This window comes from Haemorhous mexicanus, chromosome 6, assembly GCF_027477595.1.
Source record: "Haemorhous mexicanus isolate bHaeMex1 chromosome 6, bHaeMex1.pri, whole genome shotgun sequence".
NCBI lineage: Eukaryota > Metazoa > Chordata > Aves > Passeriformes > Fringillidae > Haemorhous > Haemorhous mexicanus.
Genome location: NC_082346.1, coordinates 26,584,553 through 26,612,219, shown reverse-complemented (window position 1 = coordinate 26,612,219; position 27,667 = coordinate 26,584,553). Strand labels below are relative to the sequence as shown.

Here is a 27,667-nt window from a genome sequence, read left to right as displayed (position 1 = left end):
AAGAAGCAATGGACTGCAGAATCACCCTTGTGTTCAGAACAACAACATGGGCATCACTGGACAGACTGAAACAGCCAATGGGGACACCAAAGGATTTAGCTTTATTTTTAGAGTTTATTACTGAAAAACAACTGTTCCATGACGAGCAATTAAAAAGATGAAAATCAATCACTGGGTCGGCACCATATATTTGCCCTTTTCTCTGCCAACTGCCCCGTTCTTCAGTTACCTTCCAAAGGCCATTTGCTTTACATGGTGTTTTTGATGCATCAAGCCCTACATGTTCCTCCCACAGCTGTTATTGGGGCCCTGAATGATACATGTACTTTACTGTCACTGGCACTTTTGGGCACTGAATGTCACTTGATGGAAGAAGGCCAGGTGACCCAACCAGGCAATACTAAAGAGGGACAAAATTCATATTTAAAGCTGCCAGTGGTAAGGGAACAAAGAAATGATGTCAGAGCTAACAAAAACAGCAGAAAGGGTCAGGTCTCTCTAACCCAACACCCAGGAGACTCACCCGGGCCGCTCAGTACTCCTGCTGCTGGAATGCACAGTGAAGACATTCTCATTCAGCTGGTCCCAGTGGTACTCAACTCCAGAGTTTAAGGCCCTTAAAATGCCAAAGAAGGAAAAAATATTAGTATGACAGGACAGTGTTCAAGCCAGCACACATTACACACCCACAACATGAATAGTGTTGATTCCTGCTCTACAGAAACTGCAGATCTAGCTCACAGTTCACATTTTCATTAAAAGGGCTCATTGCCATAAACGACCTTGCAAACATAGAGTGCTATATTACCAGATTACTCTGGAATATTCCATTCATTTCAATTCAGTATTAGCACCAAGACACAGCAACAGGAGCAGAGAGATTTTCAGGAAATGAAGACATACAACTGTGCATATAAAATCAGGTTACCCTAAGTCCAAGTAACTAAACAAAGAACTGGAATGGAAAGGCCAATTCTCCCTGTGGTGTCTGCAAGCACTTCCTGCACTAGGTAATGGTCAGTAAGACACTGCCCTTATTCAACATTTAATTTCTTTGCAAATGATTCTCTTTCTACCTATGAATAATCTTCATACATCCCTCTCACTGACAGCCACTGTGGAGCCAGGACAGATGTAGACTATATTTTAACAAGTTTCCACAGAAGAGCTTGTACTACATCAACAGCATTTGTGGCTGATGATGACAAGTCCAAACTTGAATTTTACATCTAATGCTACTAAGTATAATGGAACCACCAATGCTCTGGAAACCTCTCACACAGCATTTCCCCAAAAGATACACCAAGTCAGGGCTTACTACTCACAGGAACAGACAAGGTTATCAACCACTACCAAAGACAGCAGGCAATCACAGAAATGAAACCACCATAATACTGCAAGTACACATCTCACCAAGAAGAGGGTGAGAGCAAATCCAGCTTACTCTGTGCCATACAGAAATGTTACAGGACAGGCACTCACTGTGCGCTCCAAGGCAGCATAGAGATCTCCCACCTCCTGCTGTGTTCCACCTTCAGAGGCACTCTGGGCTGCATTAGCATGGAAGGCACCTCCTGGAGTGCTTTGCCACACCATGCTGATAGCTCATGAGCTGGCCTGGGAGTTTTGAAATGGTCCTGTGTACCACCACATGGCTGCTGGACTGCACACACCTGATGGTGCTGGGTGGAGAATTAGCAGTGCTGTGCAGTGGTCACAGCAAGGCAAGTGGGGGGAAAAAGACCCCAAACCAAAAAAATAAGACCTGTGTAGACACAAGGGAACTGTGTCTGAAGAGCTGAACTTCCATCACCCTGCAGAGAGGCTCAGAACTAGGTGTAGTCCCATAATATGAAGAAAGGATTCCTGGCAAATAGTCGGTAGCTGGTTATGGGTCAGGCACAAACGAGACGTTTTATGTACATATAAAAACTGTTGTTGCTGTAAAGAGATGCCTCAGTAGAATAAGCAAGACCCCAGCTTAGAGGATGCTGCAGGTCAGACATGCTGCAATGGGAAATCAGTGTGTACTGGAGGCCTGGGGCTAGACTGCCAGGATGACAGCACCCCAGGTTAAGATCCACGGTGAGAGATGAACAAAATCAGCTCAACAAAATCACACACAGAGGCTACAAGAAGTAACCAACTTCTATTTTTTTGTGCTAGTCCTGTGCTGCATTATAATCCATGAAAGCAGCTTCCAGTGAGATGCTGATTTACAAAGGTTTCTGAGTTTACTGACAGATGGTAACTTGTCACTAAAACTGTGCCAGTCCCTCTGGCTTCTCCATCCCCTGCCTAATATACTGGCTGAGGATTAGCTGTCACACTTTGCTGTCTGTGAAGCAGCACAGTCCCTAGGCAAGAGAGACTTTCTGACCTCGTAGTCAAAATTTCCATAAAAAGTCTAGTGTTCTTGGTATTTACAGCTATTACACAACAGAGCTAAGCTGACCTCTTTTCCCTCTTCCACACATCTTCATATTTCCCAAAGAACAGGCAAAGTCCCCCACAGCTACGTACATGATTGGTATTCCTTGCCAATGTGTGCCTTACTTGTCTTTGCCAGCTTGCCAGCTCTCAAGACAAGAAACCAGAAGACCACAAAGCTTCCCCCAGGCCAAGATGGGAGCTGACAATACTGTATTTTCCTCTCTTCCCCCGAACACCACGTTCCTGTAATACACAGAAAGTCCAGCTTCTGCACACACACTTGGAGTGGATCAATTTCACTTCTACAAAAGCATCATGGTACCAAGCTGATATGCAGTACACCAATCAAAAGCTCCTGACCATGTTCCTACCTATTCTGCAGAGTTTCACTACTGTACGGTTGGGTTGTTGGACAGCAAAGTCCACTTCATGCTGTCAGTTTGCACACAGTTAAATCAACAGGCATTCAATTTAATGCATAACTTTTCATATTGGTTTTAAACACTGCCATTTATCAGCTAGGCTTCACTGCCAGGGTCCTATTAGCTATTCCTTTACTGCCAGAGAATCAAGGGCTTTGCCTTCCTTCCCTAGAAGGAGGACCTGTAGCAGATGGTGCCACTGCTCTGGCTGCTGGCTCTGGGAACTCTGATAAACAGGCTTAGGCCAAGGTCACTACACTTGGCCACGATGGGAGTTCAACATTCTCAGCACCACTTTAACCTGGCTTTTTAGTTTGGTGTATCTCCCTGCTGGGCAAAAGAAGTGGCTCAGAATAAACAGCTGGCACTCCCTGCAGCAGCAAGCATCTTCACTGCTACCTTTCAGTAGTCTCTTCCTTTGGCCAGCTACACAAATTACCCTGTCCCAACTCTACCTCTTGCAAAAGCCATAAGGCCCTCAGCACCATCTCTGTCCTCTTTTGTATGTGTCTGTGTATCTCTGAGCTGGAAACCACACTGGTCTCTTTACAGCCCCTAAGATCAGTATCAAGATTGCTCCTGATTAGGTTTTCCAGCCTTTAGAGATTGATTGAGCCTATAGAAGAGATGTTTCAGACTGCATCAAGATACAGTGAGGAGAGCATACACCTGAACTTAACAGAAGGCACTGGTTGGGCACTACCTTTTATATGAAGATCATAATGTCTCTTCTTAATGAACCAAAATTTCATCAAAGAAATACTGCTAATGAGGGCTAAATGCCAGTTTTAACACCATGTTTGCGTTAGAGACTTGATCACATAATCAGACCTTAAACCAACTTCAGTACACAACAAGATGTGTGCGACAACCACAATTACCTTGGTTTAAGTCAGATTTTCAATTAAGCTTATAACTTGCTCTGGTTTAGCCCCACCTATTTAAAATAGTGCAATCTCCCTTTTCGGAAAGCCTAAAGGTTTTTTAGCTCCCATTGCAAAATACTGCTTGAATTTTGTAAATGAGCAGCCTTTCACAGTACGTTTCCCAGGAGATTTGCAAATCAGGGCCTGACAATTCATTCCAAAGAAGCAGAGCTTACAGTGGAGAAATGAATATTTTTCAGGTAATGTAAGCATTTAACTTTTGCTTCATCAAACTCTAGATATAGAAATGCTAGAAGCACTTTACATTTTTCAAGGCACAAGGTAGAAGCTGTGTGTAACATGGAGCCACTTGGATGTGGATGCAGTAAAAAGGACATTTGTTGCCAAGGGCTTTAGGGTGAAAAATTGCAATTCTCTGCACTGTGTCAGTCATGGACAGTGAAGTCCACTCAGTCAAGTTCTTACTTTCTTCCCTTTTATGGCTGTCACTAAGCTCTCTAAGCCCTCCCTGGAAATTTCCATTAGCTTTGTTACATGCAGAGCTGCTCACAGCCTGGATTTCCCAGCAGGGATCTGTTCTAAGATGGACTTTTCCTTCACGCTTGTGTCCAGCTCACATTATTAACGAGCTTGGAGAGGATGAAGGGCACAGACTTGCAGGCTTTGCTGAAAGTCAAATAAGGATTCAGAGTGGAGCCTGTTAAGTATTAAGAGCCAACAACTTAGCAAGCCTCTCCCTCTACACAGAGGTATTACCTACACAGCTCAGTTATGTCTCCAGGAAGAAAATAGGACCAAGTACTAGGAATTAATGTTAGTATTATTAACAAATTACAAGAGAGCTGAAATGCAATTTAGTGCACTTGCTTTGCCAGGATTTGAAGGATAATTTGACAAAGCACAGGTCAGCACAAACAGACTCAGACATGTGGGTAACCTCCCAGCTGGCATATCCAAAACTGGGAGTTGAAGAGGAGGAGGGATTAGGATGAAAATTCCCCAACTCTACCATAACAATACAGTCAGGAGCATGACAGCAAGACAAAACAACCCATAATTTGCAAGCGGTGTATGCACGTCCAGGAAGGCATAAATAGCACTTACTACCTTTTCACTTGTATCATCAGGGGATGATTGAAGTGAAATCTGAAGAAGATAGCAGCAATGAACAAACGCACTGCTCTCCTCCTTCAAATCCTGCCACATGGGAAAGCCCAACAGCAGCCCACTTGTTTGCTATAGTACCGAATTAAATTTTGATTACAACATTGCTGCCTGCAATCCCATCCAAAAATATCAGCAAAACCTCATTACTAGAATAAAGACTGTGGCAAGCCCAACACAGAAAGGAAGCTGCCTTTCTGATGCCATGCAATGCGCCTGATTTTCATGCTGCCAAGTTTGCTTTCTCCACAAAAGGAAATACTCCTTAAAGCTGATTTCTCAAATATACTGCCCATTCAAGATCACTAAATGCAAGCATACAAAACCAGATTAGTTTACAAAGATTTGGATTTCCCAAGACATGCTTTCTTCCCTTTGTGTAAACTTGTCATTTCTAAGCCATTCAAACTGTATCAAGGAAATAAAGTGAGCTACAAGAGAGCAAGGTGACACTATGCTAAGGAACAGGAATCTATTGTCCTGGTTTGGGAAGGAAGAAGCAGCACACACTATCTCATGCAATGCAATGCAATGCTGGCCAGATTCCAGATGCATCCTTGTCAGCAGCTCATTATCTCTTCTGCCAGGGTGGTGATGATCAGCACAGCAAGCCCATCCCTAGCTCCCATGATTAGCTAGGCAACGGTATTGTTAGTACAAGGCGAAGTTTGGCACTCCCAGCAGCTGCCTGGATGGGAAAACAATAATTTCTAACGCCCTACTTCATAAATATTTAGCTTTCTGTGCAGGCGATGAACCACGTGCAGAGACAAATCCAAGTGAAAACTGGCTGCTGTGCAAACTGTATGGAACCAGCAAAGGGGATTTCTGGAGTAATTCTGCAGGGCAGTAACTCCCATTGACCAAGAAGAGGGGGCAGCTTCATTGGTGCCAGCCCATGTGTAACTAGCCAGGGGATGGACACAGGATCAAGCACAAGAATTCAAGGAACACAAGATCTGCAGTTTATGATTGACAACCACAGATATTTAAATGACGCATGACATCATCCTGTCCATCACACTGAGATGAATGATGCATCTAAGAGCAGCCTCATTTTTACTCCTCACACTGATACAACCCACTAATTTTCTAGAATCCTGCAAATTTTGCCTGTGTGAAAACCAGCAACTATGCAGAAACATACCCTGATACCGACTTGAATTGTCCAAGGTGCTGCAGAAGCAGGACAGCAGGCAGCTTGGTGCAGCTGGTAGCTCTGTGCCTGCTTCAGGGAGGGTGCCAACGCAACTTGGAACACTTTGCCAGACAACTGGTCCTGTTCATTTGATTGTGCAATCCTGTCAGCTAGGTTAAATGTTTGGATTTTTGAAGATTTTGTATTCAAACTCACACCATTTGTATGAGGTCAGCCTTATAAAGCTGGTGGCAACAGTAGCTAATTCAGCAGCTCTTCTGTCTCAACAACATAAACACATACAAGTTTGTTCTGTCTATCAGTGGACACTTAAGGCTGGATCCAGTTCATGATCTTGTGGCCAGTGGATAAGATTTAGACAGAAGGCACACCCCTAAGAGCCATCTTCCCTCAGTAAAATTTTGGTATCTCAGCTAAGGAAGAGAGTCATCAGTCAGCTAAGCTGGTAGATACTTCAGAGAGAAAGAAGAGAGAGATTAATACAGTAAGAAGAACCCAAACAGAATAGTTTCTTCTGATCCACAGGACCACTATAGCCAAAAACTAAGTGACTTCCAGGCGTCAGCATTTGCAACCTACCTACAGATTGCATGTAGAAGATAAGCAGACTCATAAAATAATTTGAAATGGATGACACATCACCAGAAAGCATTAAGAGGAATTTGTCTTATATTCCATGGGAGAAGTCTTCAATTAAGAATCAGTCTTCCAACACATTCAACAGGAGTAACAAATGGAAATTAAGCCCAAGACAATGCCAGAGCAGAAAGAAAGGAGTTTTATGAAAGTGTGGATGTTTGACTATTTTAGGACTCAAAGAAAAAACCCTCAAAAATATTGAGGTTGAGAGTGCTGCCCTTAAGGAATGCAAAGATGAACAGAAAAACCTGTGTTGAGAATAAGGACAATGAAAGTCCCTCTCAGACAGCCTTCATTCTTCTGCTAAAACACCAGAACAACTTTTAAAAGCTATTTTCTCAGAAATTTTTTACACTACCATCATGTAAACACACTGTGTTTATACACAGCGTGACATACGAAGTTGTAACTTGTATCATGTTTATGAGAAAAAGAGCACAGCACCCAAGCCAAATAGCCTGGAACAAACAAGGCAGAAATAGAGCAAATAAGAATTTCCTGAATTTTCACTGACTTTCTTCTCACTAAATCTTGCCAGTTTGCCGCGGTATCTTTTGCTATCTGGCTCCAACCACACCAAGTACCAGGTAGGGACACCTCTGGGAGGTAAATAACAGATTCCAGAATACACAGCTTAAAAGTCTTCAAACAAGCACAGTTCAGCTTGACAGTATCATCCACACAGCTATAAAGATGGACAACTTGCTTAAGTCCTCTAAAAATCTAAAGGCTTGTTAATTGCTTGAAGTGATAACAGGCAGACTATACTCCAAATAAGCTTTGAACCCTCAGAATATCTTAGGCTGTTTATGATCCATCAGCTCTTCCAGTGGCTTAGACAATTTAGGATGTTAAGAGTTTCTGGAGGAGTGCAAATTGTTTATGCCTTCTAAGGCCTTAAAACATCTTGAACTGCTACAAGAGAGCCTAAGTGACTCTTAAGTCATATTTGAACTTTCATTACTGTTTTAGCAGAATCTAACATTGATGAAGTAGGCTTGTTTTGTAGATATCATGCCAGCAAACTAAACCAGGAAAATACATCTAGAATGGGAGAAAGCAACATCAAAATAAATGCTTAAAATTAGCAAGCATAGCAAATGCTTATTTTGAATAGAACATTGGAATATGCACACACAAAGCTGCCAAGCTCCAGAACCAAGATCTTGGGTTTGGTCAAGTCTCAATGAGATCCACAGGGCAAGCCAAGGTTTATATTTTTAATCTTCAGTAGTTTTGAAATTATCCAACGAAAAAGTATTCTGTTTAGCATACAGGGGAAACTGCCTCCAAAAAAAAGGGAAAAAAAATCATCAAGAACCCAAAATTGCAATAATTATTCCAACTACTCACATATTGTAGACGTGAAGTTAAGACCATTTACAGACAGATTTAAAATAGGGAAAGAAAATGAAAAAAAAAAAAAAGGTTCTTTTATTTGCTAGCTGGATTCATTATCAGAGTCCTGCTGGAAAAAACCAGGCATAAGGGACACCAAATTAAACTCCACAAATAATATGGATTAAAAACTGGAAAATTAAAGAAAATCTTATTGGAAAGCAAAGGAAGTAAACAAGTGAACAAGGAAGGTCTAGTATAGATCCGTGGAGAAAAAAAAGGTTACAAGACAGCCGGAGAATTCATGCTGCAAGAGAGGGAAAAGACATTCTAAAAATAAACATGAGGAAAATGGCATTAGAATGAAAAAAGGACTATACGTTTGTGAGGCTAACGACAAAAATCAATGATGTTTCAAAGTGGACAAGATATTGAACTCTCTCATCTGAAGTCTCCACTTCTAAAATATCCAAGGGTACTTGTGTAATTAGGGAGCAAGAAATATGCCAGACATAGCAGCTAGTTGCACTCATTTTGAATTTTCTTTTAAAAGTTAACTTTTTTGAGTCATTTGCACCTGTTTTCTAATACGTAACCAAAAAAAAAAAGGAAATGACAAAAGGGCAAAAAAGTCAACTTAGCAGCACTCTCCAAAAAGAAAGCCATACTTAAAACTGACTATTATTGTCTTCTAAGTGTAACTTTTATCCTTTAAGAGAGTAATATAACAAATAGAAAAAAGAAGATATATTGAAACAATGAAAGAGTGAGCCATATGCAGTAGGCAGTTAGTAAAATAATTGCTTGCATGAAATTTAACTGCTTTTGAAGACAGAATTAGAAAAAAGTACAGGAAGAAAAGGTGGCAGGTGTGATCTGAATAGATGTAAGTGAAGCATTTGGTAACTGTTTTTACAGCACGTGGCTGTGCTCTTACAGAGTGCTACTGAAACTGAGAACCCTAGTTAGGACCTGCAGATGACCAGTGATGCAGAACACAAACTGATAAATACCAGGCTATGATTTCTTAACACAGAGCTCTTTACCAAGTTCCCTTTCTCATGGTGCAAAATAAATGTCACTAAGGAGTCAATCCTACAGTATATCTTGAAGAATTGGGTGAGGGAAATGAACTTGCTAGTAACTGAAGACTAAAGCAGCTTTCAAAATTTATCTTTAGGAATCATAAACATATTGAGTGGAATTTTATGAGGGCAACTTTCACTTAATGCCATCAGTCATCCTGGATATCCCATTCACATACAAAAAGGGGAAGAAGAATAAAAATTGGTATCAGAATTGAAATACTGTTTTAAGCTTCCACATTAGCACTCTTCCTCTGCAACTACAACGACCAAGCCTCTTAGTACTGAGGTTACCTAGGCTTTCCTTCAGAATTTGGAAATAATTAATTTAGTTTTTTTTTAAATGCAAGAATGACAAAATCGAAATGTACGCTTGCAGGATGCATCTATAGTGCAAAATGGGCTATCTTTCCTTCTTGTCAGCCCTTTTATCAATCAAAAACCTCTTTTATCCTCCTTTAGACAATTCAATGTATCTTGTGGTTAACAGGCAGCAGAAGTCCAGGACACACCTTCATTTCCTTGTTAAAGGCCCCATGCAGATGCTGCCTTTCAAAAGGCCATTTGCTAGGAGGACTCAGACATAAATAGTATCTCCAGCTACCCCAGTTAACAGTTGTGAGAACATTTCCTATGCAGGGTTGCTAACATGCCTTGGTTACACATGAGGGAAGACAGTTTCTCCTTCTGTCTCCTTGTTTACTCCATCCTCCAGAAGCTATTCTTAAAAGGCAAAGGATGTAGCTTATGCTGCTGGGGGTATCATGGCTGGAGGCTGCAGAGCCTGAGGAATGGAGCCAGCCAGCAGGGAGACATGATGTGCCAGGCAGCTGCATAGATTACCATCTCTTTACCAGTGCTGATAACTAGATGTAGACACATTGTCCCCATCAGTAGATGGGAGGATATGCTATTCTCAGAGGAAAAAAAAAAAAAAAAGAAAAAAGAAAAAAGAAAAAAAAAAAAAAGATTGGCACAGACAGATAAATGCAGTGATTGCTTGCAAAGCATAGGAATTTATCATAATTTTTCTGGAATAATTTCATGTTAGAGACAGATCTCACCCCAAAGAATTAAAATATGCACACTGAATAGCACTGAATCAGTTTGAAACTCTCCACACCTACTTCCCAGTGAGAGAAATCTAAGGAATGCTGCCTCTGAACCAGATGCATCTTCAGGGGTATATTAATTCCATTACCAGAAGCTCTGACAGCTGTAGAAATCGTTCCTCTCCTGTGGATGGCTGCATTAAAGAGCTAGCCTTAGACAAGGTGTTTCAAGAGCTTGACATTTTCTCAGAACAGTGAGGTTTCTGGAACAGTATTTGCAAAAGCACATGAGCACTGAGCCCTTCCAGTACCTGCTTCTGAGCACAGGGGAGAGGACACTCAAAATGAAACAACAAACAATTGATATTTGGATCCCCTGCCTTTTCCCCATGATGTTCCTCCTCAAGCAAAGACGGCAAAGGGCAGCATCCAGTCCACTCCTCACCACTTTTGGTCTCACCTGTTTGTGTTTTGCAAGACAGTTAATGTTTGAGATCCCCACCAGGCATGTTTCTGAAGGGGAAAGCTCTAGTTGGGATGTGATAGGATAGGAAAAGTTGTGAGCATTAAGAATCATATTCCTTTTTAATTCAGGAGAGGTGTTTCTACCATACAAGACAGACACTGATCATTTCATTCCATGATGAAAATCCAAAGATTCAGAAACTGAATCAAACCTTGAAGTATGCAGAGCCAAAAAAGGGAGATTACTGAAGATTATAAGTGGTCACAGTTACAAAGGATGTCAGGTAGAATGTAACAAGAGAAAAACATCCTTGGGCAGGCTAAAAAAGCACTAGCAGCTTGCATAAAAGTCAGTGTGCAGCAGGACAGCAGAGGAGTGGGGGAATTCACACCGCTGTATCACTTCCTGTGACAGACCTCCAGGCCACAGTTGAGTAGTACATAGTGGTTCGGTTCACTTCACTTCACTTCACTTCCTAAATGGAGCACAATGCCCCACGTGGTATGCCTAAAGGGATTCCTGTTTATATCTGACATGGCTCTTCCACTGAATATCACTGTTACCAATTTAGTGTCTTGATTTAGCTCCGTGGTGCCCACCCTTGAAAACATGGCAGCCTCAGAGCCTTTCAATACCACACTTCTGGACTGAACACAAATTCATCTTAAATCCAAAAAGCACAGATTAGCACGTGTTAATGCGAAGCCGTGTGGAACCAGACAGCAGACTCATGATCTAATGCGTATGCAAGTCTACCAGTTTGCAACCTTGACAAGAATGAACTACAAGACCCTCGGAAAAGAACAAGGCTGTCACAGCCTCATAAAGACTGCAGCCTGTTTCCAAGCCACATCTGAGCCAACACTCTTTTATCAGCAGGATTTGCCTGTGAACCACAGACCTGAGTCCCCTTGCTCCAGCTCCAAGATCAGACTTGTGAACAGTAAATAGTTTCTCCCGTTGGTCACTTGAAGAGGAAGTTATTTCTAAAAGCTGGGTTCCGGTTGAAAAGGAATCCAAGTCCCCTGGGTTCTTTCACACAGACCATTCCTCAAAGACTTAGATACAGAGGGTAAAGTACACAAAGTTTTTAACAGGACACAGAGACCTGCTCTCACCTTCTTAGAGCACAACAGCTCTGAGAGTCAACTTGCCAACACCTATTAAGATGGGAACCTTGGATTTAAAATACCAAAACCTGCCTCATGGCTCAGCAGCTCAGTCTCACCCTCAGTCACAAGTATTCGAGTCATACACTTGTCTCTGCAAGCTGAGCTGCATTTCCAAACAGCAGAATCTTTTGCATCCACCCAACAAACATACAGGCTAATGCAGAAATCATCTGGCTGCCACCTTCCTCTAATTTGCAGTCACAAACTTGTCATAGTCAATTTGTGCCTCTTTGCTTGCTGATAAAAAACACACACATATATATTTATGTATCTAGATCCAAACTGTATCTAGTCCCATTATCCCAGTGGGGTGTGCAGCCAGGTGGCAATACACCCACCTGGATGACAGCTGAAATATTTTCATTTATATAGGTGTCAGAATAGCCAAGCACGGATTCACCAAAAGGAAACAAACCATGCTTAGCCAACCTGATTGCCTTCTACAATGGGAATACGGGTTAGATAGGTGAGGGAAGAGAAGTGGATGTTGTCTACCTTGACTTCAGCAAGCCTTGTAACACTGTCTCCAATGTTATCCTCACAGGCAAATGGGACCTGCAGAATGGATGTGAGGATGAAATAGTGGATTGAGGTGGCTGAATGACAGGTCTCAGAGGGTCATGATCAGCAGCACAGAGTCCCGCTGGAAGCCTGTAACTAGTGGTGTGCCCTAAGAGTTAATACTGGGCCCAGTACTGTTTAGTTTATTCATGAAAGACTTAGATGAAGGGACAGATACCTCCTCAAAGAGTTCAATGATGACACAAAGCTGGGATGGCTGATATCACTGAGTGCTGGGCTGCCATTCAGGACCTTGAGAGATGGGCAGATAAGAACTGAATGAAATTCAAAAAAGGTATGTGCAGGTCCTGAACCTGGGAACCTGCACCAGCACAGGCTGAGGGCTTATCTCCTGGAACGCAGCTCTGTGGAGAAGCACATGGGGGTCCTGGTGGACAAACTGTCCACGAGCCATCAGTGCCCTTGTGGCCAAGAAGGTCAAGAACCCTCCACAATCCTGGGTGTACTAGAAAGAGCTTTAACAGCTCTTTGATAGGTCAAGGGAGGTGACCCTGCCCCTTCACCCAGCCCTGGTGAGGCCAAATCAGGAGCATTGTGTCCAGTTCTGGACTTATCAGGACAAGAAAGACATGGAGCTCCTGGAGCAGGTCCAGTGGAGGGCTACACTGATGACTAGAGGACTGAAGAGAAGGTGTCAAGAGGATGGAGCCAGGCTCTTCTTGACAGTGCTGACCAACAAGCAATGGGCAGAAACTGGAACACAAAGTTCCACCAAAACAAGAAGAAGGACTTCTTTGCTGTCCAGGTGACTGAGCACTGGAACAAGTTGCTCAGTGAGATTTCACTGTCTCCTTCCCTGGAAATACTAAAAAGCCATCTGGTCACTATCCTGAGTTATGTGCTCCAAGGGATGCTGCTTGACCAGAGGTTGGACTAGATGATTTCCAATGGTCCCTTTCAACCTTGACCATTCAGTGATATACATTTTCAGAGTTCTTGCTTCTTTATGGAAGGCTATATAACCTACTCCTTATCTTTCCTTTTTAGCCCTAATAAAGACTCCACACTGCAGATTTTCTTAGATAAAATGTTCCCCTGATCCCACTATCAAGCGCTCTATGCTATTGTGCAAGTTAAAAGGCAAATTTTAAACTATTCCAGCTTATAAATCTAGCTTCCTCTACGCCCATATTAATATTTTGCCACCTCTGCTGTTAAGCATCTTGTATCTCATCCTAGAACAAATTTTTTTCTTACAGCCTCATGTATTGATGGCTTAATCACCTACAATCAACCAAAACCTCAGGTCTTTCTCCTCCTCCGTCATTTTATCTACTGAACTCAGTGTAATTAGTCACTAAATGCACTTTGTACTGTTAAGTTCTCATTTCTATAACTCCAGTCACTTTAACAGCAATCCAATTCCTCTGCGATACTTTGATTTTTCTCTGCAGTGACAAAGCTAATGTCACATCCTCAGCAAATTTATTCACAGCACCCTTACCAGCCATTAGTGTAAATAGTATTTATCAACCAGTTCCAGAACTGTTTTATTAAAGAATCCAAATGACCTCTTTTTTGACAGAGTCCAGCTGTCAATAATGTTGTATTCTTTCCTTTAGCCAGGACTTCACCCACTCTTTACCTGATCTTGTTCTAAGTCTTTAGAAATTAACCAGATTTATTGTAGTTCCAATATAGGAACTCCCTTACTAAACCACAGATATGTTAGACAGAGCAAATCCCTGGCTGACCCTTTAATTAGAAATAAAACCGTAACATTCTCAAGAACAGACACACAACCTACTGTACTCCACTTTAGGCAAATCACTATGCATTTGACCCCACTTTCCATCATTTTTATTTTACTTACCTTTAAGATGTATCCTATAAATTTGTGTACTGAGATTACAATAATGGATTGACAACATAATATGACCTTGCCATTTCAATTTTTAAGCAGTGTTTCTTTTGAACACTGGGAGGGCTACTTGCATAGCATCCCATTATGAGTCCATGGAGCTTCAAGTTAGGCCTTTTTCCCCCTCCCCTTTTTTTTTTGGTCAGCTTGTACTTCCAGTCTACTCGTTTAAATCCTCTACTTGAAGAACAGCTGCTCTTTCAATCTGTTTATATGATTCCTGTAGTACTTGGTTTCAAATGCCTCCATTGCATATGGGAATTAAGACTCAGGGAATTATAATAATCTCTGTTAACAATGGGGGAGTTTCAGTAGTACAGTGTTTTCCTGCTGTTTGCTAGACTATCCTCCATACAGTAGTACTCCATCAATTGCTGAATCCTGCATTTGTCTTCCACTGTATTACTGTGTATGGAAACCACAGAAATATTTTTCATTTTCTCCCTCACTTCTCAAGTTAAAGCCAATACACATACCAATCTCAAAACAATTTTATTAAGCCAGGAACTACTGAGATGGCATGTCAGGATTTTTCCTTTCACTAAGGATCTGTCAAGTAGATCTGGAACAGACACCAAAGCTCCAAGCCACTTCTACTCTGACAGAGCCTCATTCACCTTTGTGTTCTTATGTTAGCGCCTCAATGCAAATTATACAGCTCAGTGAGTATCTACACCTTCATGCTGAGGCTTACAAGCCACTCATGACTCTTTTCGGTCTATAAAACGGTGCAGTTGAGAACAGAACACATCAGGTGTCCTGCTCCAGAAAGAACCCAACAGTCCATGTGATGTTTACAATTACCACCAGAAGCATCTAATCCACCAGCAGGAAACATTTCTGAAGCATTTTTGTCAACCCCCCCCAATAAATCTCCCACCTAATACAGCCACCTTGTTTCATGTTCACATACAAAACACCTATTTTTGTTGGAATAGTGCATAATCAACATGATGAGCTAAGAAGGTTGTACACGGATTTTGCAGAAGGGCTGATTGTGCTTCCATAACATACCATAAAAGTGTTCATATTGACTCTTTAAATAGTGAGGTGCCAAGAAGAGACATGCCACTCAGCTTTGGGGTGCACTGCAAGAACTGGAGTGGAAATGTAATGTGGGGTGTGTGAAGCCAGGACAGCCAGATCAAGCTTGACTCTGCAGCATTCAATCAAAGAATCCACCCTCAGGGAAACTTCATTTCCCTGGGTTCTCATCCAAGTTCATCTCATGAACCACAGACAGCAAACTAAATCTTAACCATTTTTCTATACCAAAAATAACTTAGAATATTCTCAAGTTCAAGAAAAGAGCCACTATTCTTGAATAATTTTGCTTAGAAAATACAACAACTGTTCTTAAAGAAAGCCACTTATCCTGAAAGAGAGTGATTAGAGCTTATTCCGTAACAGTATCTTATAGAACTTCATGTATAAACAAGGTCTTGATAAAAGATTATGTTAAAGAGAACAAGAGGGCTGTTTGAAAAGCACTGCCATTTTGTAGTACCAAAAGTGGTCCAATCTGAATTCCAGCCAGACTTCACAGAAGGCTGTGCTGAACTAGTCACTGTTACAATTGTATATATTTATTCTGATATCAGCTAGTGATTCTAAACTGACAATATGACTCTCCTCAAGCACCACATGCCTGATGTCATGGCACAACAGATGGAGTCCACATGCATGTGGTAGGATCACCAGCAGTGCTCTAAGTTTCTAGCTGCCAGCTTTTAAGTTCCAAGGAACTTCAACATGTGAAGCACAACCCAAACGAATTCTAAGGAAGTTTACTACCAGGAAATAACTGAAGCAGAGAAACTCCTAAAGTGTCCCTGCAGCATATAAGAAATGTGGTTCCAAAAGAACACTTGGACAACAAAATGGAAAGAAAGGTTTCAACAAAGTAGGATGCAGACACTCCCCAGGAACAGTGAAAGCAAGATCTGTCACCGTCATCATCTGTGTCAGACCACAACTAAACTAGCTTGTGTTGAATTGTGAGCTTACAGAAGGGTGGTTACACCTTTCACAGCTCTATACAAATTAAAGAGAACTGAAATGTACACATCACACCACTGGACTTTAAGTGAGGACACCAAAATAATTCAATGGCTTGCTCATAATTGTGACAAAAAAAAAAAACAACTTTGCAGTTCATAGAATCTCTTGCTTGAATACTGAAAAAAGTACTTGATAATTCTAGGTCAGCAACTTTCAACCTGGTTGGTGGTCTTCAAGAAGTCCTTGAAAGCTGAGGAAAGCAAGCATATTACTAACTTAAATTTCCTGTCACTGTAAACCTTCAGAAATCTATAAATCCACAGAGGCTGAAAGACACTGCATTAGTCATATAAGAAATAAAGGATCCAGAAATCCTAGTAGGATACGGGAAATAACATGAGCTAATGAAATGCACTTCAAACACTCTCTGAAGTTTACCATCAGCAAAACAAATACTGATTTTAAGAGACTCAGGTAAACACTGTGGCAATCCAAAAGAAGTATTAAGTATTGGAGTTTTTGGAAGCCTCAAGGACAAGAAAAGCCATGCTAATCCCACTACCTGAGAACAGAATGGCTAAAGCACTTACAGCTCTATGTAGTGCCTGCATGTAAAGCACTTACTCTGGTCGGCAAATCACCAGGTCCCCTTTGTTGGTGCCATAGGCCAATCCCAGGCCGGGCTCAGGCAGCCAGCGAGCAGAGTTTATGCTGACGTGTCTCCTCTGGTCGGCAGGCATTGGGTACAGAACGTTGAAAACTCTCTGGAACAACAACAGGAGATTACTTGACAGGACAACACAAGACAGGAGAGCCGAGGAGGCTCAAACAAATTTCCCCAGGTGGCCATAGAGATATGTCACTTTACAGGATTGCAGGCAACCACTTAACCAGCAGTGAGAGTAAGCAGCTGCTAGAAATGCACATATATGCGCCCTTAAATTTTTAATAGGCTGACTAGCGCACAGCTGTAAAGCATCCAGCAACCTGAACTCGGTATACTGACAACAATCCATTTAACCCAAAAATATGACACATGGAAATCATAAAAACAAAGGCATGGGAAATAGAAAAAGCAGTAATGAAGCAGTTTGGCTACTTAGAATAGAGAGGGACAAGATGCTGCAGTGTACTGGGCCATTAAAGTATTAGGACTTTGGAACGGTAGGACTGAAGACTACATTTACAAGACCAAATCATTAAGAGAATTTCTTCAAAAATTTAGCTAGTACACTGTCATCACTGCAACTAAGAGACTTTGTATCTGGATTTTCAATGGGATAAATCCAAGTGAAAGACAGGTTTTCACTAGATTTTCTAGTGGGCAAGCATCCAACCTTCACAAAACCTTTCCTCCAGACTCCACAGGAAAGGGGATGGTGAACCAGTGAGCAAGGAAGGGAATGATGTTATGCTGGAACAACAGGATGAATGTTGATGGGAATGCACATCAACCACTATTGCATTGCTGAGGCAACTTGAAGTAAATAATTAGAAGCCATCCAGATGGTACTTATCAGTTATTTTAACAAACTGGGGCCATTTTACTCCATAGCTATGTTGCCCACTGCATATCTTGTCTCTGACAATTTGAGAAGCATGAGTCAGGGATTACTTCTCTATGTGCCCTCCAATAGCTAGTACTCGGAATCTTCATCCTGAGCATCCTCTATGCACACAAAGCAAGTCAGAGCAAAACAATATAGCTACATTATTTCCCATCACTACTGAACTGCTCCTGTGAGGAGGTCACATTAGAGGAGAAAGAAGGATTTCTCTGTATGGCAGAAGCTGGCCACTCTTTGCCTTGGCTATAACTCAGCAGTTAGTGTATTCAGAGAAGCTCAGCATTTAGGCAGAAGGACCAGGTCTTTAGGGGTTTAGCTATGTCTTAGCCATCTCTGTCATGCCAGTCCCATTCCCCTGCCCTGCCTTGCTTGCTGGGGCAGCAGGGAGGGAAGGGCAAGGGGAGAAACAGAAGGGGGGAATCAGCTGTACAATGGTTAACACCTGTTACCATGGAGATTAGGGTGCACTCTCAGATGGAAAGATTGGATTTGGAGGAGGAAGGAGGGGAAAGGGAGGGGTCTGCCAGAACCAGGAGCATAAATTCATTAAATAAGCATTCTGAATCTCTCAAGACTGCAAGGGTCCATCATATCACTTTGGCAAGTCAGAAGCAGTCAGTTTCTCTTCTACTGAGAATGCCTTTGTCACATCTCAGGAAGCCACCACCTTGCTGGGCTAGGAACAAGCTCTCCCAACTGGCAGGTCAGCTTGCACAGCTGTTCTCCCACATGCTCCATAACCAGCCACACCAAGGTAGGAGACTTGCTGGCTACAGCTCAGCTTTACTGCTGTTACTGCTTTGCAGTAAACAGCACCCCATGGAAAATTCTACAGGACATGAGTCTGGTTTTGACAACCTGCAAGTGCTGGCTGAGGGCTGAATCTCAAAGACAAGATAGGTTTAAAATTCTGCATCAGAATAGTTGCTTCATCATTCCGCTCCATTCAATTCTAAACAGCTTGTCATGCTGAAGAGCTCCCCTCCCCTGCTGCTTCCCACTCCCACGCTAATGGGACAACTCCATGCAGTGTTAAGGGTGATGACATCCGTGCGTGTGGTAATTAGTACATAAAAAGAGAAAGCAGCTGTACTGGCATAATCACCACTCACAGCAGTAACCAGGACCCAGCTAATCAATCTGATGCAGTCATACAGACTGTCTGTTGCAATTGCATCCATTAACAAGACCCCCTACTCTATACACAGCGTGGAAAAAAAAAATTTAAGTTCCTTCAACATCAGCAGGTCCTTCTCTTCAAAGAACTCTGCCAGGAAGCATTATTTGCCATGGATCACAGCTAATTCCTTTTGGAATTTCTTTTTTTTTTTTTTTTTGGTCTTCTTGTTTTGATTGTTAGATCTTATAAAAAGTTACTGAGATATTTCAACCAAAGTAGCCAGCCTCAAAACATACCACAGACTGACCACACCTCTTTGCTGTGGATTGTTTGGGCTTTGTAATTCTGAACTTCAAGGAAAAATGCTCAGGTTACTACAGGAATCCTACATAAACACAACTCTCCTGCTTCTAGGTCAAGTAAATGTTGCCAACCCTCAAACTCTTAAAATTAACAATACAAATGCAAAAAGCTGTTAAATAAAGAGTTTATTTTCATTAGGGCTGGTCCACAGATTAATTGGCCATGTGTAACAGCCATGTTGATGGCCAAGGGTTCACGAATCAGTTTAGAAACACTGTTGTAAAAGTGCAGTGATTGATCTTTAAAGGTGCCCACTGTACTCTCAGAGTCTCCAGAGAGCTTATTTTTATTAGTGTGGCACTTTCAGTTACAAAATACCATACTGCACCACATGCTATCAGCCCAAAATCACCATCAGCAGTCACAAAAAGCTTCCATGCTTTTCACCATAACCAATGTCAAACTTGCTCTTAGCGTCACTATACTACCAATTCAATAATACATGGACACACCATTAGACATGGCAATTCAGCATTTTACAAAGTTGGCAGCTGCCTTTATGTCCAGATGCTCTTCTGAAATAGTTTTGAATGGTATGTTTCTCTAATAACAAATACTGTGAAGTCTGAGGAGTGTGACCTTCCGAACATACCTATGGAAGCTTAAGCTCTAGCAGGTAACACACGTATAGCAAGCAGTTCTCTTCCTGCAACAACAATGATGTATAAAGATCATTTCAGTACACATGGCAGGTCCTACTCCTTCCCCTTCGGGCCCCATGATCCAGCCTGAATTACACAGAGCAGTTGCTTGACCTGTAGTTATGTTTGTAGAAAACTCTGGTGATCTCTCCACACTCCAAAGAGGATTCTAGCAGTCTTCTGTCATTTCAAGGAATCCCTCTCTCCTTGAGTTCAGGGGATGTCAGAAAGGTAAAAAGCCTTTGTCTAGAAAAACCAAAACTGTCTAGGTAGCTAAACTTCCACACAAAAGGCAATTTGTACCAAGGGAAAGCAATAATCACTAAAGAAATAAGTTGGTTGCTTCCATTTTACATCCCTGTAATCATGAAGTGTGGGGAAAGATTTGCTGGATTTTTGTCTGCACTTTTCTATTTCCAAAACCTGTACTAGAAGCAACAACTTATCTCTTTGGTGCGCCTTTTCCATCCTTACTCAACAGGAGTGGGCATGTACATCATGCACTGAACTCTCTAAAGCTGCTTTCATTGCTTCATAGCCGCAGGAAAAAATGGTTCAGAGAAAGCAGAGCTATAAGGCATGAAGATAAGGAAAAAACAGGCCCTCAAATTATTCAAAGAACAAGCTGCATTTGGAGTGCAAAGGCCACCTCAAGCCCACTGTTGCTGCTTCCCCTCCAACTTGTCACTGCTGTCACATCAGTACTGTCACAGCCACTAACTTAGGTATTTACTTATGGCAGAGTGCCAGGAGAGGCTGCATGACAATCAACAGCCTCAAGGAATCTTTCTCAATGATCTCATCCTCAATGTCAAGCTGACAGGCCCAGGGCACAATACATAAGCACAGAGCTAGACAGTTAATTTATACCTGCCCTGGAGAGGTAAGAAAACTTTTTGCTGGAAATCTCTGCTACATCCTCATTATTGAGCTAGTCCTTCTGTCTTCCCCTCCCATTCTGTACTAGGGAAGCTGCTGCTTTTTAATAACAAATTAAATTCTACCTTTCCCCCCATTTCTGGGATGTGCCAGCACTAAAAAGCTGGACAGAGCAATCTCCAGGATGCTGTCAGTCATCAGAGCAGCAGCAGGCTGCCCCAAGCCTGTGCTCCTGTTGCCAATTGGCCGCAGTGCTGCACTCGCCTGATCCAAGCGGCGCCGTGCCTGGCCAAGGCAGAGGCATGGCATCATCTGCACAGCCACCTCTTGCTCAAGGCCTTCCCACCTCTAAGGAGAGCAGTGAAAAGCAGGGGAGTGCTGAACACTACTTGTTTGGCAGAGTGAGACCTTTCTTCTCTCTGGCACTTAAGAAAGAACAAACATGTTTTGAAGCTGGAGAAGAGAAAGTTTTGGCACAAACAGTAGGAAAACTCAGCAGGAACTCTTGCTTTTTATCTTTTTTTAATTCAATAGAGACACTTCTGCTCTCAACTAGATGCATCTGCCTCCGAGATGCCAATAAATTTAAAGCCATTACCTTTGCTTAGGCTAAGCAGTAAGCTGGCTATTAGATGAGCCTTGATAAGCACTGCTGGGGGGGTGGGGGTGCAGCTGTTGTCTCCTTTACATGGGGAGATTCCGCTATCCCTGAAGCAGGTAAGGTGGGTTTTTAAATCACAAAAAAAGCCTAAAACATAATTATGAATTTTCAACTGAATTACACTGTCAGCAGAGGCTGAGAGACAATGAAAACACACAGGGAAAGAACTATCTGATGTGTTAAACGCTAAAGAAACGTCTTGGAGGACTGGTAAAATACACAGTTTCGCAGCTACTCTGACCTGGGTTGTCAAGGAAGAGCTTCAGAAAGGACCATTTATCGCTGCTGGATGAGTATAACTGTAATGGCAGCCAATAAATGTATTTCTCAACTCCACAGATGCAAAGTTTGTATTGGTAAACAAAGTGCTTTTCATGAGTACAGGTTATACTACTGATGCAGCCCTACAATCACAGCCAATCCACAACACTGTAATAAGTTCACTGAAAGTCCATCTCCAAGCAAGGCCTACATGCAGTCTGAAACTACTCAAAGAGCATTAAAACAAATGCAGAAAATTATGAACTCCAATTGTATTTGCCAGAGCAGCAGATAAGATGCAGTGACAGCACGAAGGCATAAGCAGAGCAAGTTTGACTTCATTTTTTTTTCATTGCAAGAACCTTGTCAAGAGAGCACTGAAATCAATTAATTATCTTTTTTTGCCTCCTCCTAATACTGTGTTACCACTGAAAGATCTTACCTGACATTTTTATAATGCCAACGTGTTAACTAGCTTACCTGTGACACCAAGGTATCAGGTAAGTTTCTATAAAGATCTACCACTCCCCTGAATACACCACATGTCCTTGGCCAGTAAGCCTGCATCACTGACTTGTATTATGCATTCAATTAGTTTGTGTTTTTTGAAGGCCCAGAAGTATAATAAGAAAAAGACATTCCAACCTGATCTCCTTAATAAATAGCAGGATATTTTGGCTTAGATTACATTTTTTACTTTGCTGCCTATTAATGAATTTCACAAAATATGATGAAATTCAGGTTTAAGACTTGCACTGTCACAAACTCCAGAACCCTCTACAGTAAAATTCAAGTGCAGCTTGTCTAAAGCAGAGCAAAGCAAAGCAAAACAAACACTCATTGGGATAACTGACTGATTGCTCAATACATTTATTCATAAGACAATGTATACCAGCATTTTGAAACATAGTAAGTCTCCCCTTTGTTTGGAAGGAGTCTCTCTGCCTATATGCAGATGCAAAGAAAAAGGCACCTATTTTCCATGATGAGATGGGGGAAAAGATTTGTTTTCTTGCTTCCAGTCTCTCCCTATTAGGCAGGTTGGTCTATGCTGCTCAACCCCTCCCCCACAGCTGATTCCTGCTAACAACATACACATCTTTCCAATAGACCTTCTCTGTTAAAATGGAAGAAGTGAAAAATAATGCACTTATCTTTTCGGATTTGTCAGTCCTATCCTCAAATGGATTTTATCGTCCAGTGCTCAGCACAAATAAAATTTCTTTCAACTCCATTTATCTTCCTCAGATGCAATAGGATTATATATAAATTTTTTCTTCAGTCTTTACCAATATAACAAACATCTTTCTGCCTTTTTCTGCACCTGTTGTCCATGAAGAAAATCTAGCTTTGCTTTCTGAGCCACAGCAAATTAAGTGAGAACTCTTCATTTCCAACAACTGAAATCTTAACTATGGATAGTTGATCCAATTCCTAAAACAGGCCAGCACCAGAAAATTCTGTTGGGTGGATTGCAAAAACTTCTGCAAACATAAAAGATTGTTGGTTCTTCCTGATCCTGGTTGATTACATAATTTATTGCTGATATTTCAAATTCAGAGAAGTCTCATTAAAGCACACCTAATCCTTTCTTTCTTTAGGTGAGTTCATCGCATTATCAGCTGGTACCTAATTTCACAAGCCTGCCATGCAACTACTACATTTAAAATTAACTAAGGGGAACAAGGTCTTACAAAGAAATGGATCATCTTAGGTAACAAAGCTCTCACTCAGGAAAATAACACACTTGCAGTGAAGTGGCTCATTATTTTACTACCTGTCTTTCAAAGGCTGTAAAACCAGGGTAATAGCTCAAAAAACCCCCTTAGGGGATCGTCCAAACTGGGATCTGAAACCTAGGGTTGAGTAAGCAAGAAATTGTTGAACAAAACAATTATCTTTTCATTTGTACATGCAGATGGTTGGAAAAGATGAAAGGAGAGAAACAGGAATGCCAAAGGGATTGGAGTGACAGAAGACAGATACACGTGTATGTATATTCAGCACAGATGCACAAATAAACTGAACTATGCGAACAGGACTGTATCCCACTGCTACTCTCTCTTCCAAAAATCATCAACAGCTCCCAGTGCTGCACCAATCTAATAGACATACGGTCATTTCTCTGGCAAAAGGAACGGCAACCTTTTTTTATTTTTGCCCTTAACTCAGACTGCAAACCAAAACCAGTATCTGTGAATTCCTCATTAAATGTCATGCTGAGACTGTAACAGCAACATCTACAATATGTTAAAAATCCAATGACAAGAGCAAAGGATTTGCGCACAGCTGCCATTCCACCCCATTCTCCGTCTGCTGAGCCTCAGTGGAATGGCATACAAGATCAAATGTCAACAATATGTTGATGACAGAGCTACATGCATCCTCATCTAGGTGAAAAGAGGCTGACATCCAGCTGCCTACATGTCTGGAAGGAATAAATACAAGAGGAAGGAGTCGGTTCAAATTTAATTCAATGAAGATGGTAGGAAGAAGTACTGGAAAAAGTTTCTGTGAAATAGCAAACAGCAATTTCTTCTCAGCCCATGCACAGTTCAATGCAAATCGTTAAGAATTCACTTTGGCTCCCTTCCAACTAAATGACTTGGGCAAGATGACTGCACCTAAATAATCTCAGATGTAGAACCATATTCGCTATAATTTCTTAAATCTAGTTAAAACTATGTACCAAACTGCACCGAAGCTAACAGTAGCTACTGTGGGGCAAACAGGCTCAAGGCTTTATCTGAACTGCAAGAGCCCTGCTCTCCAAATACTGGACCTCATATTAAACAAAATGTCTTGGCTCTCAGTCTCACATCCCATTAAGTAAAAACATCCTGAGGAGATGTCATTTGCTTTTTCTTCACACCAGTTTGCTAAAACGGACACTGCTCCCGTGTTTAACCATCACAAGATACTAACACAGTATCTTATGAAGGATTCTAATGAGTTTTTAGTTTCCTCTAAGCTCTGTCTTAGCGAACTTCAAGCAGACACAGCTGAATTGGTCAAGACAGGAATATAACTAACTCTTACAACATACTATTCCTGCATATTTCTGCATCCATACTCAAATGTGCACATCTGTGCAAATCTTCATGTCATCTGCACCCCCAAGGTTGTGCTGCATTTTCCACTGATGTTGAATATAGCTCTATTTATAGTACCCTACATAAGCAGTGTTTACCAACATGGGTTTTGGATATGATCTGTTTTTCTAAAGACATCTGACAGAATCTGCCAATACACAGAATATATAAACTACTAGGTCTCAACCAAACAATTATGCTCCACTCTATTGTATGGAGAGATTTCCTGTTTCAGTCAAACAAGGCTTCTGTTTCCATGTCCTCTTCCTAGTATCAACAAATGCTTGCAGTCTGTGACTTTGCATGGCCTTTTGAAAGGCTAAAAAACCATCTATGTGGTTTGACTTCTGCCAAGAGTGAAAAATTTCTTTGGGCAGTAACTGGACATATTATTTGTAGTTCTACTTGGAGTCATCAGAAGATCACCCTGTTGACATGAAGATGTCAAATCTTCCTTAAAAGAAGACCCAAGGGACCACACCAACACATTCTTCAACAACACAGCAAGAGGCTGGTACTTTCTTGTACACTATTCTTGTTCTCAGAAACATGTTAGTTCACATGAACTCTTTCATTGGAGGTAACGTGTTGCAGTAAGCCACCTCCTCATATTCTCCTAACCAATTTTATTTTCACATTACCAAGGTTTCTGATAAAACTAACTTGTGCCCCAGTGAAACAGATGTGCAGGGTTTTTGCTTTCAGGATTAAAGCTTGGTTGCTTATGGCTGCAGGAGTTTGCACAGATCACGAAGAGATTCAGCGAGTGACCTTTGCAGACCACACTGGATACATTTTACTGACACTTGCATGAAGCTCAGAATGCAACAGCACTCAGGAAAACTGTGCATTGTACTCATTAAGAGTTAATATGCTAGAACAAAAAAAGCTTGGCTTTGTGCTAAAACTCTCCAAGTCTTTCTGTTTCAGGCCCTTCTTCCTGTGGTATTTGGAATTCTCCATCTGTTTACAATGGAAATATACAAATACTCTGTTCCATCCAGGCTATTGAAGGACCACTTAATCAGACTGTTTCCCAAATAGCTGTAGTCTTGTTAAGAACTAATTCTGGATCTCCACAGCCTGAATATTTCCACATTCAAAGCAAGTGCAGCATTTCAGATGGGGATTGGTTAAGTCACTTTATCCCCACAAATTGTATGATTTACTCTTCAGTTTCATGTCAATCAAATTTTTTTATCACCTACCTTACTTTTTGTATCCTCAGCTTAAAAGCTACTCTCAAGGTTTCATTTTAATTTGGATTCCAGTAATCATGTTTTGCTGATATTTCCAAGTTATCTTCCTCTGGATAGAATGAAAAACACTAAACATTGCAAGGGCATCAGCATTTGTGAATGCTAGAAATAAAACTACCTTCTGGCTGCCTTTCTCACTAGTTCCCACTGCTATCAGATCCAGGGCAATATGATCCTTACTCTTCCCATGTTTCCAAAGACCTTCAGCTCCATAAAAGATTCCAATTTCATGTTCTTCTAAGTCCTTTAATGTCCATATATGCTTGGAAACACACGGAATTCAAAAATCACCCTAAACCAAATAGCTTGAAAACAGACATGCTTTATTTAGAAACAAATTACACCTATGTTTTCAAAACAGGCTACAAAATCTATCCTTGTTCCACATTTCGAGTCCTGTCTCCCAGCTTTTTATCTCTGAAACTCAAATTGCAGACAATTCCCAGCATCACTGCTATCTGTACCACCCCCAATCTAGATATTTGCTAAAAGCAACTCTTACCTTGCTCTCTTCAGCTACAGATACATTTCAGAGTTGCAAAAAATCCCTCAAGAACACAAGCAACAAACACTTGATGTTCATGCATACCCCTCCTGTTAAAAGTCAACACTACCAGAAAGCTTTCATTTTTCAGACTGAAGTTTAAAAATTGTTCTTTAGCAAAAGCCAGATTTCTATGTGAAATGCTAATCAGCCTAATCTGAAGGGAGTGAGCAGAAAAAGCATAAACCTCTACCTCACAACTACCACATTTGATGATAATTCATGATTTTATTTCTGAACAAAATTCATATCTGTCAAATCACAACAGCCCTGACCTGTGGTGAACTCAAACCAACCTCTCTGAAATACTGGCAGCAAGGTGCATACAGACAATGTACACTTGTACAACCAAGGTGCTCCTTAGCACAATCCAAAATCGCTGTAGTTCTCAGAAAATTGCATCAACAGCCAGTGGATTTCTAGTACAATTAAATGTATTAAAGTTTCATGTAATAAATGAATTAATTGCATCTTCAAACCTCTATTTTAACAGCAAGATGGAAGAAACTCTCCAAGCAATAGAAATCTGTACTCCATTGACTGCTAGTTAGGGATGTGGAAGAAGGGTTAATCTGAATCAGAAATAATCATTGCACTGGTCAGCAGTGGCTCGGAGGCCATGCTGCCAAGCCCTACCCTTGCATTTCATTGACTGCAAATCCAAAGCCAAGAGGGAGGCAGGGAGGAAGGCAGAAGAACTGTCAAACAACTTATGGCAATTCTCAAAGAATGTAATGTAGCATTTCTTTTGGGAGTTTTGGAGTAGGGTATAATTAAAATATCCACAAAATATTGCTTCAAACATGGCTCTGACTCATTTTTAATTAAGAGTTTGAGTAACAAGTGCTTTGTATTGCAAGCTGTTGGCAGAAAGGCAAGAAAAATGCTTTCTGATTCTCTCTAAGGTGCATATTAAATTAGATATTAAAGAATACAGTTTCACCAGGTTTCCTGAACCTTTTTGTACTGCATGCTGGCCAAGCTATAAACAGATTTTTACTCAACTGAATATGAATAT

General features: G+C 41.3%; 1 protein-coding gene across 5 annotated transcripts in view; it reads right to left on the bottom strand.

Annotated features, from left to right (window-relative positions):
- Window positions 1-27,667, bottom strand: part of AMBRA1 (autophagy and beclin 1 regulator 1) — a 128,411-nt gene that overhangs the window by 11,479 nt on the left and 89,265 nt on the right. For all 5 annotated transcript variants that reach the window (XM_059849388.1, XM_059849387.1, XM_059849390.1 and 2 more), the window contains 2 exons: window positions 16,886-17,025; window positions 524-616 (listed from right to left, as the gene is read on the bottom strand). In XM_059849388.1, the coding sequence (XP_059705371.1) occupies window positions 524-616; window positions 16,886-17,025 (233 nt within the window). The remainder of the gene's footprint in view (window positions 1-523; window positions 617-16,885; window positions 17,026-27,667) is intronic.